Genomic DNA, 18,001 nt, shown 5'->3' on the forward strand with positions numbered 1-18,001 from the left:
GGGGGGAAAAATATCTCACAGCAACACACCATTCCCTCTATTGGCCACTAATCTGCCACCACACATGGTTAAATTCTGCTGTTAATTAGAGTGTCCCTTTTGAAATGGTTCCTGAAATCTTTAAAACTGTGCAATGAAATTATTTGGTTTTTGTTTTGTTTTTAATATTTATTTTTTAGTTTTCGGCAGACACAACATCTTTTTTTTTTTTTTTAAATTTTTATTTATTTATTTATTTTTTATTCTTTTATTTTTTTTTAATTTTCGGCTGATACAACATCTTTGTTTGTATGTGGTGCTGAGGATCGAACCCCGGCCGCACGCATGCCAGGCGAGCACGCTACCGCTTGAGCCACATCCCCAGCCCAGACACAACATCTTTGTTTGTATGTGGTGCTGAGGATCGAACCCGGGGCCGTACGCATGTCAGGCGAGCGCGCTACTGCTTGAGCCACATCCCCAGCCCCTTATTTGTTGTTTTATAAATGAACAGACAGTGGTGTCCCAGAGGAGAACCATAACTAAAACTGAAATATGATGCTGTGATAAGAAAGCTATAACTAGCTATAACTATGGTGGTTTTGTTTTTCTAGAAAGTCTAGCGCACCTGTAACAGATTAAAAGTAATTTATATTTGCTGGGTGAAGTGGTATATGCCTGTAATGCTCGAGAGGCTGAGGCAGGAGGATGGTAAGTTCCAGGCCAGCCTCAGCAACTTAGTAGACCCTGCCTCAACATAAAAATGAAAAAGGCTGGGGATTACAGCTCAATGGTAGAGCACCTCTAGGTTAAATACCCATAACTCCCTTCCCCCAACACACAAAGTATATTTGCATTCTAATGTTAATTTTTAAATGGCAATTTTGACAAAAATGTATCAACTAAGCATTTCTAACCTGTCTACAGACAACTATATGAATTTCTGACCAGTATTAAAAAAAAATCTGTAAATCTTGCTTTTAGGATTATTAACAAGTGAAAATCAGTATAATAGCACCTTAATGATTTTTCTTTTAGTAATAAAAATCTCTCTTCAAGCAACTCGTAATAGTCTTATAGGGTTTTTTTCCCCTCCTTGGCTTAATTAATATTCCTTTCTCATAGCAACTTATTCCTCATTTTTGGGTTCCATAGGCCCATTAAGCATGAGTAAAAGAGAAAAGAATTCTAATGTTAATTTAATTCTAAATTAAAGAAATTTAGAATTGTCTGCAAGTCCTTCCTCAGTGAACAAAAGTAAGTTTATTAAATCAAATCTTGAAAATGTATGTGGTGGTTGCAGGGCAGGATCTTCTTTCAACAGCATAATCTCCAGAAGAGTAGCGCTCATTTGCTGGCAAAGGCCATAATCTGTTCCTGGAGAAAAATGAAACAACGTGAGCGATGGTCTGGCATCTGAAGGTGGAAAGGCAAGCCAGGAAAATAGTTCAAAATGAAACACACAAGGTGTTACAGCAAAAATTTAGCAAAAGTTCCCTCCTCCTAAGAAGAGTTCCTGCTTTCTTCCAGCTTACAAATAAATGAAAATATTTTTAAATGGAAGTGTTTCAGGGGAGAAGCTGGCCAAACAGCAAGAGGAGCTGAAACAACTTCATCGTTACAATTCCCTGTCGCTGTGCTTAAGCCCTTCCTGTACCATATCGAGTTGCTGTTTAGGCTTGTTGCACCTCAGTGACAACAAGCCCAGCAAGCACTCCTGCACATAGCCAGTGCAGAAGTGAGACAGATACAGATAACAAAGGTTAGTCATGAAAACTAAAGAAATTTAGAGTTGTGTGCAAATCCCTCCTCAGTGACCAAGAATCTTGGAGAGCCCCGAGTGGCCTCTTACTTTGAGTGGAGACATTGCATTAGTGGCCTGCAAACCCCACGTCCTGAGCAGCACAAGTGGAGCGGCTCTGGTGGAATACAGTCTTTTCAGTAAGTCTGTGGCAGCCAAAAGAGCAGTGTTGTGGCGCTGTCTGTCTGTTTCATAACCTGCAAGGTGGCTCATAGAACCTGAAGGAAAGAGGAAAGGTTAAACCCCTCATCTAATAAAGGTTTCTTTCCTCTCCTACCAAACCAGATACATGTTTGTCTACACTGTTTTGCTCTTGGGGGCCATTTTGGGGCTGTGATCTTTAATTATGTGACCTCTGGATACCTGAAACTTACCTAAGTCTTTCCCATTGAAGGCTGCACTACTGAGATGATGGACCAAGCTGGAGATATCCCCAAAGCCCATGTTGACACCTTGTCCTGCAAGCGGGTGGACTCTGTGGGCTGCGTCCCTAAGAACAGAGCAGCATTCAAGTATGGCCTCCAGAAGCATGGTGAGAAAGGAGAGAGACCCTGCTCTGTTGCTCTTACCCAATGAGTGCCACCCGAGGCCGGACATACTCAGCAGCATGTCCCAACCCCAGAGGAAAGAGGACTCTGCTTTTTGCATCCACCTTTGCTACACTTGGGGGTAGCTGGCGAGCTGAGACCTTAGTGGGCTTCAGAAGGGTGACAACATATTGCAACATGGTCCCAGCTGAATCAATGAAGTCCATGTGGTTTGCATCACTCCACTGAGCAGTATCAGCCACATAAACAAACAAACAAACAAGAAATTTGATCAGTGACTAGCAGGGAATTAAAAATTGAACAAGGAAATCTTTTTTATAGCCAAAGCTAAGGGTAATGCTACCGAACATGCCTAAATTGATCTTGAACATGAGTGACAAGCCCCTTAAATGCACAGGTTTTAGAATCAGGCCAAAGAGCTCCTGAGCTGGCCCCTGCCTACCTCTAAGCTACACTCTTTGCTAGTCCCCATCCTCAATAATGTCGCACCAGCTGCAGTGTAGCTCCTTCTACAGTATCCTCTTCTCTCCAGGACTCCTCTCTGCTTAGAATGTCCTCCCATCTCTTCAGCAGAACATCAGAAGATGCCACCTCTTTTTGTAACACACCCCCCCAAAACACCTCTGTGTGTTCTCCCACAGCATCCTATGTATACTATCCCCATACTGAGGTCATCACTCATGTATTTTGTCTTCACTTGACTACTAGATTCCTGAAACAGGGATTGTTGCTTCTGCCTCTGTCTCCAGTGTCTGCTAGACAGAAGGTGCTCACAGTTGTTGGATGAATATACTACAAAGGTGTGAGGGCTGTGCTAGGAATATATACTAAATGACCTGAAGGGGGAGCAGTTACCATTTATCCTGGAATCCACTTCAGTAAATTTAGTTCTTTTTATTCTTTTTTTAATATATATTTTTTTAGTTATGGACGGACACAATACCTTTATTTTATTTGTTTATTTTTATGTGGTGCCGGGGATCGAACCCAGTGCCTCATGCATGTTAGGCAAGTGCTCTACCACTGAGTCACAACCCTGGTTCCAATTTCCTTTTATTCTTATTGATACTGCAGAGCAGTGGGTTTAAATTCTTCAGTGTGAACTCTTTAGTGAGGTAGTAGGCTTGGTTAAAACAGCTTCTAAGGGCCAGTCTGATTGTAGAACTCACTTTTGTCACTAAATGTGTGATCTCAGGCAAGTTCCAAATTTCTCTAAATGAGGATAATAGTAGTACCCACATTAAAGATTTACTGAGTTAAATAAGTATGTATAAGTAACATGATAAGTAACACTATCCTAGTACACGGCACACATTATGCATTCAATAAATCTTACCAATTGTTACTATTAGTGAATTCAGATGTGGAATATAAGCTCCAACAATACTCTTGCCTATATTATCTACAAGCTGTGCTTACTTCAGAACAGTGATTATTGTTTATTGAGTATCTACAATGAACTATGTATGTTCCAAGCATTTTACATAAATTCTCTCATTTTATTTGACTTTTATTTTTTGTGGTGCTGCTGGGAATTGAACCCTGGGCCTCACTCATGCTAGGCAAGTAGTTTACCCCATGCCATTTCCCTTGCCCAATTCACTCATTTTAAATGTCATTATTCAGTCCTGACAAATTGGTAACTCCATTTCTGGGTTTTTAAAAGTTTTTTAAAATTTGTTCTTATTAGTTATACATGACAATAGAATGTATTCTGACATATATATATGGAGTATAACTTCCCATTTTTGTGGTTGTACATGATGTGGAGTTATACTGGTACTATTTCTGTTTTTTTTTTATGAGATCAACAAATAGAAACAGTATGGAACTCCTATCTTTCTACAAAGACCACTCTTTTTTTGATGGACCTTTATTTTATTCATTTACTTATCTACGGTGCTGAGAGTTAAACCCAGTGCATCACACATGCCAGGCAAATGCTCTACCACTGAGCCACAACCCCAGCTCCAAAGACCACTCTTTTTTGAGACAGGGTCTTGCTAAGTTGCTGAGGGCCTCACACTAAATTGATGAGGGTGGCCTTGAATCTGTAATCATTCTGTCTAGGCCTCCTGAATTTCTTGGATAATAGGCATGTGCCGTCAAAACCTGCTTACAAAGCTTACTTTCTCTCTCTCTCTCTCTTTTTTTTTTTTTTTGGTATTAGGGATTGAACCCAGAGGCACTTATCCCGTGAGTTAACATCCTCAGCCCTCTTTATTTTTTATTTTGAGACAGGGTCTGCTAAGTGCTGAGGCTGGCTTTGAACTTGTGATCCTCCTGTCTTAGCCTCCCAAGTCACTGGGATTACAGACATGTGCCACCATGCCTGGTCAAAGCTTACTCTTAAACTGTGTTGAAATGTGCTCAGCCCCTCCCTGGGAATACTTTTATTCATTAGGTTTCAAAAGTGTAGATACTTGGGACCAAGTAGAATTGTTCAAAATTATGAAAATTCTATGGCTTAAAAAAATGCAATGGTAACCACCTAGGCAACTGTTTTAGTCAACATAAGAGCATACACAACCCTCAGAAAAGTAGCACTGTCGTTATTTTTTTTGCATTCCCCTATGTGCCCTGCTCCACGTAATCCTACCAGCCATTTACAGTTACAAGGAGGCAGCTGCTTGGTTAGTCCTTTTTCCTTACTTAAAACCACCCTCTGAATCCACCTCTGCAACACATCGTCAGCTGGACGTATTGGTACTCACAAAGGCAGAGTTAATGGCATCCACAAACTCTTCCTCATCCATGCTTACTAGCTCCGTAGCATGGTCATGGGATGTCGACCAGACCAAGGAACTCAGGGTATCCGAGAGCTGTGTCAAAAGAAGGACACCCATACTAAGCCTAAAACTTCTGAACTTGAGGGACTCTCAAGCATAAAGGAAAACAAGAAAATGTAGCAACATGAGCTAAGGCATATTCCTCTAAAACCAGAGAAAAGGCTGAGAGAAAGAGAAGTCCTAGAAATGAAGGCTTGCTTTTGAGCAGACTGGCCAGAGGACCTCTTACCGGGAGCAGAGCAATAGGCCCAGAGGGAAGAAATCTCTGCCAGGCTACATTGTTTTCTGTGGCCTGCAACACAGGGGAAAGGTTCTTATGAATACCCAGTGTCTATGAGCAGTGTTTCCAGATAGAAGCTCCAGATCTCACCTCTGATAAATGGAGAGTAGCCACGACAGCAGACTGGTCATAGTTCCAACTAACATTCTGGATTCCAGCAGCCTGCCGTACTCCTGAGTTGTAACCATCAGCACCAATCTACTTGGAGACAAGAGTCTGCTAAGTTTTACAACCTCGTCATAAACCAATTGCTCCAAAAGTCTCTCTTTTGCCTTGAGTTTTCTCTAGTTCCAACTGCTGGCAGCCCACCTGTGACAGGAAGCTTTTTATACATATATATATTTATTTATTTATTTTTTAGTTTTCGGGGGACACAACATCTTTGTTTGTATGTGGTGCTGAGGATCGAACCCGGGCCGCACGCATGCCAGGCAAGCGCGCTACCGCTTGAGCCACATCCCCAGCCCAGCAGGAAGCTTTTCATCAGGCCTGTTTCACTCATTGCCCTAGAAGGGCAGCTCTACAGTGACTTCAGCATCAGCTAATGGAGCCAAAGTGGACATCTGACCCGAGAGGTGCCAGCTATAGCTGAACAAATTGATATTTGTCAGGGCAAATATTTGCCAACCAGCTGGACAAATTGATAATAAGCCAGGTTCTCTTGATATTTGAACAAGAGGGCAAGCACCAGAATTGTAAAAGGTAAAGCTGGTGAGATAAAATGAGGGAGAAAAGCAGAGAGCTGAAAGATGAATGACAATGTGACTCCTCAGAGGGCAAGAAGAGCTTCACCTCTGGCACTCTGGTTCCTATCCCTGTGAGGCCCAGCTATCCTTCTATTCTTCATTTCATGACCTAAAATAGCCTGAGATTGCTTCCTGTACAGGATTTATAAGATCATCTTAACTTGGGCTGACTTGAATGGGTACTTTACTGGTCATTATATAACCAACAGCCTTGCCCAAAATTAATCTATGGCTTAGGTCTAAAACTAGAGGTCCTAGAATGCAGGATAAGATGTAGCCATGCAAGACCCCTGGCAAAATAAGAATCTTTAACTACCAACAATTTTGTCTGGAGGGTGCTGCCATCACCTAGGGTAATATGGACCCAAGGGCTGGAGTCTGCCATGGAAAATGGACCAGGCCAGGTGTAGCCAACAGCTTTGCTCCTGTACAGCACAGTCACTCGGTCTGGGAAGGTCAAAAGAGAAAAAACCAAAATATTAGAAAAACAGGCCAAAGGGCTGAGGGAAAAGCCATATCTAAATCTAAAGCAAGGTCCCAGGACAGGATATCTTGTCATTTACTGCCAAATAAGATCTAAAAAGTAACTTCAAAAATGAAAGTAACTCAAGTAATCATGCTACAGTCTGAGAGTGGATAAATCACAGAAGCCACAGGGATGACTCAGTGTAAAAAAAAAGAACGGCATTTAAGCTCTCTGTGAATTCTCACAGGAGGCTTTCTTCTCTTTCTTATAGTTTTACTCTATACCTAAATGAGCCCACCTATGATGGCAGAGCAGACAGGGTAGGAATGCAACAGGCTAAAACAAAGATTTTTCTTCCCCCTAGAAATAATTTTTTTGTTGTTCATAAAAACAATGTGCTCTAGGTTGTTCACTGAGTATTAAATCACAGTTAGATAAAAAAAAAAAAATAAGTTCTTGTGTGCTACTGACAGTAGGGTAAACAATAATCGTGTACCTCATAATAGCTTAAAAGGGAATTTTCTTTTCTTTTCTTTTTGCAGTGCTGAGGATCAAACCCAAGGTGTCATGCATACTAGGCAAGCATTCTACCACTGAGCTACATCCCCAGCCCTAAATTATTTTTCAAAGTTAGATGTTGGTCAAGTATCCTATATCAAAAAACATTTAAATTGTTTCTGAATCCTCTCTCACATATATGTACATATGCAAATCATAGATCTGACAAGAAATTTGTATTCAGAGTATATAAAGAACTACAACTTGAGAACAAAAATATAAATAATCCAATTTAAAAATCGGTAACTTTTTATTTTTAGTGGGTACCAGGGATTAAACCCAGGGGCACTTTTGAGTGGCACCCACACCCCTTTTTTATATTTTATTTAGAGACAGGGTCATACTGAATTGCTTAGGAAGGACCTCACTGAGTTGCTGAGGCTGGCTTTCAACTTGTGATCTTCCTGCCTCCCAAACCGCTGGGATTACAGGTGTGGCAAAAATTTTTGAACAGATATTTCTTCAAAGACAAATTAAGCACACAGAATGATGTTCAATATTATTACTCATAATAGGGAAATACCATCAAAATTATAAGAAATATCATTTTATATTCAATAGGATGGCTATTTTTTTTTGAGAGAGAGAATTATTTTTTAAATATTTATTTTTTAGTTTTCAGTGGACACAACATCTTTGTTTGTATGTGATGCTGAGGATCGAACCCAGGCTGTACACATGCCAGGTGAGCGCACTACCGCTTGAGCCACATCCCCAGCCCCAGGAGGGCTATAATTTTTAAAAAATATTTTTTAGTTGTCAATGGATCTTTACTTATTTTTATTTGTGGTACTGAGAATTGAACCCGTGCCTTACACATGCTAGGCAAGCGCTCTACCACTAGCAATAACCCCAGCCCCAATAATTTTTTTAATAAAGAAAATAAGTAGGATGTCAAGAATGTGAAGAAATGGAACCTTTAAATTTGTAAGAAAGTGAAATGGTGCAGCCTCTATAAATAGTTAGGCAGCTTCTGAAAATGTTAAGTGCAGAATATATGACTCAGCAATTCCACTTACGTGTATCCACACTAGAGAAATAAAAACATATTTCCACACAAAAATTTGTACACAAAAATATTCATCATACTATTCACAGATGCCAAAAAGTGGAAACAATCTAAATATCTATCAAATAATATATGAAAAAACAAAATTTGTTATATTCACACTATGGAATACTATTTGGCAATAAAAGGGGATGAACATTGATACATGCTACAACATGGATGAATTTCAAAAATATGCTCAGTGAAGCTGGGTGCACACCTGTAATCCCAGCTACTTGGAAGATTGAAACAGGAGATTCACAAGTTCAAGGCCAGCCTGGGTAACTTAGACCCTGTCTCAAAATAAAAAATAAGTGCTGGGGATATAGTTCAGTGGTAGAGCACCCCTGGATTCAAACACCAGTACTGTAAAAATAAGAGCTAGGTGAAAAAACAAACTCTTGACACAAATTAATACAAATTGTAAAATTTCACATATATGAATTATCCAATATAGGCAAATCTTGAGATGGAAAGCAGATTAGTGGCTGCCAGGGACTAGGGCTGGGAATGGAGGATGATTAAAATTGGTCAAAGATTTCCTTCCTTTTTTTCTTTTTTTTTGTTCTGGGGACTGAAACCCAAGATTGCTTTACCACTGAGCTACATCACCAGTCCTTTTTATTTTTTATTTTGAGACAGGATCTTGCTAAGGTTGCTGAGGCTCTTGTTAAATAGCTGAGGCTGGCCTAGAACTTGCAACCTCCTTACAGCTAACCAAATTGCTCAGATTCTAGATGTGCACTACTTGTAACCAGCATGAGATTTCCTTTAGTGTTAGGGTCTGTAAACAAGTCAGGATTGCGCCTGGCATTTTGCCAGAGGGAGTGGTTTGTGAAGTAACGCCAGCGAGCCATTAAGTGTGGAGATTCCTTATTGGTTGACTGCTGTATCTAGTTTATGTTAATTAGGATAAGCTGTGTGGAATGTATATATACCCCTCCTGTCCTACAATAAACGGCTCCTACTCCTGCTGTATCAATCTACACAAGTTGTTCGTCACCCCCCGGTTATTTTGCTGCAGCCGGACTACGGCACTTTAGGTGATGAAAATGTTCTAAAATAATATTGTGGTGACAGTGGTATACTCTATATAAATACACCTAAAGTTGAACTGTACAGTTAAAATGGGTAAATTTATGATATATAAATTGTTTAATAAAGCTGTTTTAAAAAAAAGAAACCCAGGCATGTTTTCTTATAATCCCAGTGTCTCAGAAGGCTGAGGCAAGAGGATCACAAATTTGAAGCCAGCCTTAGCAACTTGGTGAGATTCTGTCTCAAAATTTTAAAAAAACATAAGATAAAATTTTAAAAAAACATAAGATAAAACATAAGATAAGATTGGTGGGCTGGAGTTGTGGCTCAGTGGTAGAGTGCTTGTCTCACACATGTGAGGCACTGGGTTTGATCCTCAGTACCACTTAAAAACAAAACAAATAAAAAAAGGTATTGTGTCCATCTACAACTAAAAAATTAAAAAATAAAAAAAAAATTGGGGGCTGGACATGTCTCAGGCCTGTAATCCCAGTGGCTCAGGAGGCTGAGGCAGGAGGATCATGAGTTCAAGGCCAGCCTCAGAAATTTAGCAAGACCCTGAGCAACTTGGCAAGATCCTGTCTCTAAATAAGATATTTTTAAAAAATGGGGAGAGATGGGGATATGGCTTAGCGGTTAAGTGCCCCGGAGTTCAATCCCTGGGGGGGAAAAAAGGTTTGGGGTTATAGCTCAGTGGTAAACCACCTTATTTCAATTCCCAGTACCAAAGAAAGGGAAAAGAACAACCCTGAGATAAACATCAGAGGATTTCATTGCTATAGAAATTATGAATCTATAAAAGGGATCTTTTCCCCCAGTAAGTCCTAAGGCAGCTCAATTCCCAGAGAGAAAATGGAAGATGGACAAGATGGTGCCTCACCAGACACAGCCTCCAGCTGCTTAGTAAGAGCATGCATGATGACATCATTCTCCACTATATAGCCCATGTCATCTAAATTATCCTTATCGAACATTATCAAGGCCTCTGAGCACGCATCCCACACCTGGAAACACAAAAGGATAGTCTTCATTAAAACCAAGGTGAAGGAAACAGACTCCAAAGAGAAACTGAGAATTTCTTTCCCAAGTGGCAGAAGCAGAAATTAAAAATTGTCAGCCTCTCTGGCAGGAGATACAAGGTGAGAAGATTGTGAGCAATGCTTCTCCCACTTCCTTAGACTGAATGCGTTCTCAGAACACCTGGAGAGCGTGGACTCCAACATCTTAATATCCGAGAGACAAAGACATATTGCCAAAAGTGAAAAAGGAAAAGGAAGTACCTGCATTCGCCGAAAGGCTCTGTATCTCATGTTGCAGATATGATCCCAAGCACCAAAACCTACAAAAGAAAGGATCTACAGATCTACAAAAGAAAAGATCCAACAGGAACCTGGCTCCTGCACTCCCTTTTGTCCCTCCTGTCCTGTTAAGTAAGAGGTGGTTTTCAGTATTGTCCAATAACAGAAAAAACATCCTCTCTGCCCCTACCCTGTTTGTTTCTTGGAGCTAAGCTGTTCCCCAGTTCCAGACTGTACAGCGTGAAAAAAGGCCCAAAAGGTAAATCACATTAAAGTAGGGGAAATAAGGAAAACCAAATTCATATTGTTATTTTTTATAATCTAAGTAAAGTCATAAATATTTTAAAGGTCATTTTTTATTTTCTAACTATTTGTGGCAAAGAAATATTTACTGAACATCTACTATGTACCATTATAAATCTAGGTACTGAGCAGAAAGTAGAAAGCCAAAGTCCCTGCCTTCTGCAGCTGACATTCCAATTGGAGATGGACCACAAAAAACACAATATAATGTCAGGTAAGTGCTATGAAGAAAAACAAAGCAGTATAAGGGGCTCCCGCATGAGGGAAGAGTTTACTTTTAGGAAGGGTGGTTTTAGACAGGATGTCTGAGAAGTAACATCTGCAAGAGACCTAAAGAGAGATGCTAACTGGTTCTATATGCATACGTTCATCTATACCCCAAAACATTTAGCATACAGACTCCCTAGTCTACTTGAGGACTGACTCTGGGAATGCAGAGTGAATGATCAGATAGTTCACACAGATGCAGTCCTACCGTAACAACCTAACTTCACACACCAAGTCCACATAATGGAGCCGCATGTCTCAAGGATGGCTTCCTCAGACTGGGAGTTGTTACACTGACAACTTCATCTCTGATTATGCCCTAGACTGCCAAGCTCACCTCCCGCTCCCTACCCACAGTGAGATCCCTCTCCATAGATGCTTTGGTGACTGTCCTATGGGGTTACTGGAAGGCTGAAGGGGAAAGGAGGTTGGACCTGTGAGAGAAGTTCTACTCACTACTGAGAAGAGTTGCAGAGCCAGGGGATATGGAGCTGACTCTGTTGCTGTATGTTTCTGACAACTTCTCCAGAACTCTCTTTGGACCTGCTTCCAGCAACAGGATTTTTTTATCACGGAAGTGGATATCATGTCCTAAAACAAACAAAAACGTTTCATATGATTTTTAAAAAGTCAAAAATGTAATTGCACAGTAGTATGACTATAGATACAATGTACTTACTATACACTTCAAAAAGCTAGAAGAGTGCATTTTGAATGTTTTCACAATAAAGAAATGATAAATGTTTGGGTAGACAAATGTTTAACCTGATTTAAATAATCAAACAAGTATATATACATTAAAACATTACATGGAAAAAATATTACATGGTATACCATTAGTATATGCAACTTTTTTTTTTTTTTCCGGTGGACACAACATCTTTATTTTATTTGTATGTGGTGCTGAGGATGGAACTCAGCGCCCTGTGCATGCCAGGCGAATGCGTTACCGCCTGAGCCACATACCCAGCCCTCATTCCTTTTTTTTTTTTTTTTAAGAGAAAGAGAGAGAGAGAGAGACAGAGAGAGAATTTTAATATTTATTTTTTAGTTTTCGGCGGGCACAACATCTTTGTTTGTATGTGGTGCTGAGGATCGAACCCAGGCCACACGCATGCCAGGCGAGCGCGCTACCGCTTGAGCCACATCCCCAGCCCAGTATATGCAACTTTTTAAAAACATTTTTTTGGTTGTAGATGGACACAATACCTTTATTTATTTTTACGTGGTGCTGAGGCTCGAACCCAGTGCCTCGGATGTGCAAAGCACTCGTGTGCAGAGCTCTACCACTGAGCCACAACCTCAGCCCCAATGTGTGCAATTTTAATGTTTTTGTTTCAGTTAAAAATAAATTTAAGCCAGGTGCAGTAGCACATGCCTATAATCCCAGTGACTTGATGAAGCAGAAGGATTCCAAGTTTGAGGCCAGCATTCACAATCTAGTGCAACCCTGTTTAAAAAAAAAAAAAAAAAAAAAGGATGGGAATATTTCAGTGGTACAGAACCACTGGGTTCAATACCCATTACTGGGTAAAAATTAAACATAAAAGATAAATAAAAAATTTTAAAAAATATTTTTTAAAAAATATTGTTTTAGTTGTAGATGGACACTATACCTTTATTTTATTAATTTTTGTGGTGCTAAGGATCGAACCCAGTGCCTCACACATGCTAGGCTAGTACTTTACCACTGTGCACCAATCCCAGCCCAAAAGATTAATTCTTTAGGCCTTAGAATACAAAATTTCTCAAAGGACATTTCTCATGTAACATAAAACTCCTAAGTATAACATATTTCACCACTTTAGTCAGGAGAACCACCTCATCCAAACTGCCAGACTTCTCTAGATAAAGTTCACTACATGCCGTGTGCAAAGAAGCAAATTACAAAATATAAAACTAGCAATAGGATTTTCCAGAAAGGAAGAATGAAGTGAAAAATACAAAAGTGTTTAGATATCACATATTTCCAATCTTGAGACTATTATGTCACTAAAAATGACAACTCCTGGCTTGGAGGGTTAGCCTAGTGGGAGATAACAATATGGTACTGTACATTTGAAGCATATGTGAAGCCCTGAGTTCAATCCCCTGTACCACACACACACACAAAAAAAAAAAAAAAAAAGAAAGAAAGAAAAATCCTGTTTAATAGAAAAAAAAGAGTAAACAAACAGAACTCACAAGATTAAATCAACAATAAAGAATCAGAGTTTATAAAAATGAAAAGGTAACCAGAGATCCATCAATTGTGCCTACAAATCTAATCCTAAAACATTGGCAGAAATAATAAAAAAGGGATTGGAGCCAGGGCTGGTGGCCCCAGTGGTTCAGGAGGCTGAGGCAGTAGGATCACAAGTTCAAAGCCAGCCTCAGCAACTCAGTGAGACCTTGTCTCAAAACATTAAAAAAAGGGGGGGGGGGGAGCTGGGAATATGACTCAGTGGTTAAGTGCCCATGTGTTCAATCTCCAGTACCAAACGCCACCCCCCAAAACAAAACAAAACAAAACAAAAACCCTAACAAACTATACAGGACTATTCCTGAACTCAATTAATATAAGAGGGAAATAAAGTTGCTTCAAGCCTTTAAGAAACTGTTTAATTCTGAGGTGTCCCCCCAAACTCATGATCATGTGTGTGAGACCATGCAAAAAAGTTTAGAGGAAAATGAATCGTGTCAAATTTTAACGTAATCAGTACCTTAGTCTCCGAATAAGGATTAACTGGGTGGTAATTGTAGGCAGATAAGATGTGGATACAGGAGCTGGGTCATTGGGGGTGTGCCTTCAGTGTACACCTCTGTCCCTGGTGTGAGGGAACTCTCTCTGCTGACTGATTGTCATGTCCTGAGTTGCCTTCCTCATCATATCCTTCTACCTTGATGTTCTGCCTCACCTCTTGGACCCAGAGCAATGGAGTTGGCCATCTATGAACTGAGACCTCTGAAACTGTGAGCCCCAAATAAATTGCTTAAAGTTGGCAGGTCTTTTGGTCACAACAATAAAACAGCTGATTAAAACAGAAAACATCATAAACTTATGGGGAAATATTAAAAGCTAACTAGACAATTTTTATTTTTTTAAAAAATGTTTTTTTAGTTGTCAATGGACCTTTATTTATTTATATGAGATGCTGAGAATCGAACCCAGTGCCTCACACATCCTAGGCAAGTGCTCTACCACTGAGCCACAAGCCCAACCCCATTTTCTACTTTTGTGTGTGTGTGTGTGGGGGGGGGCGGGGTAGATGAACTCAGAGGCACTTTACCAGTTAGCTATATCCCCAACCCTTTTTAATTTTGAGACAAAGTCTCACTAAATTGTGTAGGGCCTTGCTCAAATTGATTGGCCTCAAATCTGCAATCCTCCTGCCTGAGCATCCTGCCTCAGCCTCCAAAATTGCTAAGCTACCACACCCAGCTCCTGGGGTATTTGTTTAAAATATAGGCTTGCTGGCCCAGCATGACAAACTGAGTCAGAGTCATTGGAAGCAGAATCTGGTATCTTCATTTAAAAAATATAATTCTGTACACTGCTAACAATGATAACCTTTGAGGAGATCTGGATGGCTAACAATAAGAAAATACAAGTCTTGATTTATACATTTCATACCAATAGCCCATATTTGTACCTTCTGAATTTTGTATCTTTGCCCGAGTTATTCAAAATCTAAGAAACAATAATAAAAACCTAGGTGCTTCTTATATGCACTGAAGCCTGAGACCCAGGATTTTATATTTTAACTCATTTACCAATAGGCACAACCAAAATGACTGTCTGAGAGGAAGGATACATACTTAAACCTGCCAGAAAGTTTTTTCTGTTCCTAAAGTGCTGTATATCTAATTATCCACCCTTGGGTGCAAGTTACTTAATCTTTCTGAACTTCTCTGCACAATCTACAATTGGGATTATTATAAGGATTAAGTTAAAATATATACAAAATATTCAAAAAGATGCCTGTCCCAAGCAAGTGCTCAATAATTGATACTATGTTTTGTTTGTTTGTTGTACTGGGGATTGAACCCAGGGACACTTTGCGGCTGAGCTACATCCTAGCCCTTTTTATTTTTTATTTTGAGACAGGGTCTTGCTAAATTGCTTAGGGTCTCGCTAAATTGCTGAGGCTGGCTTTAAACTTGCAGACCTCTTGCCTCAAACTCCTGAGCCACTGAGATTACAGGTGTGCACCATCACACCCAGTGACACAATGTTTTAAAAATTACTTTGGGGTTCCAGCCCATTAGCTCATATACAAAGAAAGCACTAGTTCTCATCGATTCTCTATAGGAGGAACCCTATCAGGGAAGATGTGGCTGTCATCCATGATGCTGAAGTCAAAAAAGGCTTTCACACTATTGGTAACCTCTCATTTCTGAGGCTAGAAGACTCGAATCCAATTTCTGAAAGCCACCATAAGTTGTTAAAAGCAATACATTTGGAATTTGGTGGCCTGGGTTGAATTCTAACTCTGGTACTGCCTGGCTAAGAGACTCTGATCTTTATTTGATCTTACTAAGCATATTTTTCACATAAATATGCAAATAATATCTGTTTCACAATGTAATGGAGCACCTTAAATTACACATGTAAATGCATAGTCCTAACCTCACAGGATACACAAAATTCAACTCAAAAATAGATCATAGACTGCTGTAAGCCCTAAAACTTCTAGGAAAAAAAAATGGGAGTAAATCTTGGGGCTATGCAATAATTTCTTAGTTATAACACCAAAAGCACAACTGATGAACGACTGATAAACTGGACTTCATCAACACTGAAAATGGGGCTGAGGATGTAGTTCAGTGGTGCAGCATTTGCTCAGCATGCTCAAGGTCCTGGGTTTAACCCCAAGTACCATAACAAATAAATAAACAGATAAAAAAAAACAAATCAAAATGCTTGTGCTTCAAAGAATATTATCAAGCAAGTTTTTAAAAAAGACAACAAACCAGAACAAAATATTTGCAAATCATATATCTGATGAAGGATTTGTGCCCAGAATATACAAAAGAACTCTTACAATTCAATTAAAAAAATGGCCCAATTATAAACAAAAGGTAAGGCTGGGGTCTGCAGCTCAGTGGTAGAATGCTTGCCTAGCATGCACTGAGATCTTGGGTTCAAAACCAAGAACCACAAATAAACAAACAAAAACCAAAGGATCTGAATAATCATTTCTCCAAAGAAGATAACACATGGCCAGTAAGCATATGAAAATACTCAATATTATTAGTCATTAGATAAATATAAACTAAAACCTCTTTGCATCCACTAAAATAGCTGATAAATAAAAAGACAATAACAAGTGCTACCTAGGACCTGGAGAAACTGGAACCCTAGTGTAGTGTTTCCAGTGGAAAAGTCTGGCAATTCTTCAAAACATTAAACAAAGTTATCATTATTCAGCAATTCCACTAGTAGGAATAGACTCAAGATAACCAAAAATACATGCACACAAAAGCTTTTACACAAAATATTCATAATAGCATTATCTGTAATGTGACAGCAGTGAGAATGTCCATTGATTGATAAATGAAAATAAACAAAATGTGGCATAAACAAACAATACTATTACTCAGCCTCAAAAGGAATGGGATACTGATACAAGCCACAACAGATTAACCTTGAAAACATTAAGTAAATTCCATCTACATATAACTGTCTACATATAATTTAATTTAATCTACATATAATTTCCCTACATATAAGAAAAATATATAGAGAGACAAAATAGGCGAGTGGTTGCTTAGGGCTGAGGGATGGGGGGAAACGCGGAGTGACTGCTAAGAGTTCCAGGTATCTTTTTCTTTTCTTTCTTTCTTTTTTTTCCTTAGGATAATGAAAATGTTATAAAACTTAACTATAGTGATGGATACACAACTCTGCGAATACAATAAAAACTATTAAGCTGGTGGCTGCGGTGTGGATCACCCGTAAAGCGCTTGCCTCTCACGTGTGAGGCACTGGGTTCGATCCACAGCACCACATAAAAGTAAGTGAACAAAATAAAGATAAATTAAAAAAAAAAAAAAAAACAGGGGCTGAGGCTGTGGCTTAGTGGTAGAGCTCGCCTAGCATGTGTTAGGTACTGGGTTCAATTCTCAAAATGAATAAAATAAAGGTCCATACATCTAAAAAAAATTTTAAAAATAACAACACCAAAACCAAAAACAAACAAACAAACCATTAAGCTAAGTGAGTGGGCATTATGGCATTTGAATTACATCATAATAAAGTTGTTTGTCTTAAAAACAAAGAAACAAAAACACCTGCCAAAGTTAGTACACGAGATGACCTCCCACTATGTCCATACCTAAATAATACTCGGCAGTTGTTCCCCACTAGTCGGAGTGACTCTTAAGGCCCCTCTCACTTTCGACCCTACCATCTCTGATACACGAAGCGCATTCCTGGGGGCCTGGGGCTCTTCTAGGAGAGGAAGGAATGGACCACAATGTCCGAGACACTCAGCCTTTGGGCACAGTGCGGTGGTTCACACTGTCCGCAGCTCTTACCCAAGGCACAGGCCATGGCAGCACCCACGAGGCCTCCGCCCGACACCACTACATCGTACACTGTATCTGCCGAGACACCGGAACACCTCCGGCAGGAAATCAGCGGGCTTCTGCGTGTAGCTGCAAATGCAATAGCCCACCGGGTCCTTGATAGCCGGGCAGCCATGACGCTGACCCGGGCAACCATATCTAGTGCCCGGTAAGACCCGCCTTAGGTAGTGCTTCCGGAGCAGAGTCCTCCAATCCCGTAGGGCTTCAATCGTGCCCTCTGAACCGGAAATAAGACGCATGAAGGAACCAGGCCAATCAGAAAACGATTTTTACTTCCTTGGGCGGGACTAAGTATAAGGACGCCCTAGAA

The 18,001-nt window shown here is 39.9% G+C and overlaps 1 protein-coding gene across 2 annotated transcripts; it reads right to left on the reverse strand.

Moving 5' to 3' along the window:
* Nucleotides 1-1,219: 1,219 nt before the first annotated feature.
* On the reverse strand, nt 1,220-17,861 carry Coq6 (coenzyme Q6, monooxygenase). 2 transcript variants are annotated; one of them, XM_027931637.2, is made up of 12 exons: nt 17,641-17,861; nt 11,578-11,712; nt 10,534-10,592; nt 10,134-10,257; nt 6,460-6,590; nt 5,488-5,595; nt 5,347-5,409; nt 5,043-5,150; nt 2,350-2,552; nt 2,155-2,270; nt 1,832-1,998; nt 1,220-1,356 (listed from the first exon to the last, which is right to left on the reverse strand). In XM_027931637.2, the coding sequence occupies exons 1-12, from the start codon at nt 17,825-17,827 to the stop codon at nt 1,327-1,329; spliced, it is 1,431 nt and encodes a 476-aa protein (XP_027787438.1). In that variant the 5' UTR covers nt 17,828-17,861; the 3' UTR covers nt 1,220-1,326. The 2 variants fall into 2 exon arrangements, with proteins under 2 accessions (XP_027787438.1, XP_071463778.1); XM_071607677.1 differs by lacking the exons at nt 10,534-10,592; nt 17,641-17,861.
* Nucleotides 17,862-18,001: the final 140 nt, after the last annotated feature.

Source organism: Marmota flaviventris, chromosome 2, assembly GCF_047511675.1.
Source record: "Marmota flaviventris isolate mMarFla1 chromosome 2, mMarFla1.hap1, whole genome shotgun sequence".
Classification (NCBI taxonomy): domain Eukaryota; kingdom Metazoa; phylum Chordata; class Mammalia; order Rodentia; family Sciuridae; genus Marmota; species Marmota flaviventris.

Bases quoted from the DNA above. Each gene is read 5' to 3' on its own strand.
- Coq6 (XM_027931637.2), bottom strand. From the start codon at position 17,827: ATGGTTGCCCGGGTCAGCGTCATGGCTGCCCGGCTATCAAGGACCCGG. The intron at 6,591-10,133 runs GTGAGGCACCAT...TGACCTTCCCAG, and splicing joins GCAGCTGGAGGCTGTGTCTG to ACCGAGTGACTGTGCTGTAC. The intron at 1,357-1,831 runs GTAAGAGGCCAC...ATTTTTCTCCAG, and splicing joins ATGCAATGTCTCCACTCAAA to GAACAGATTATGGCCTTTGC.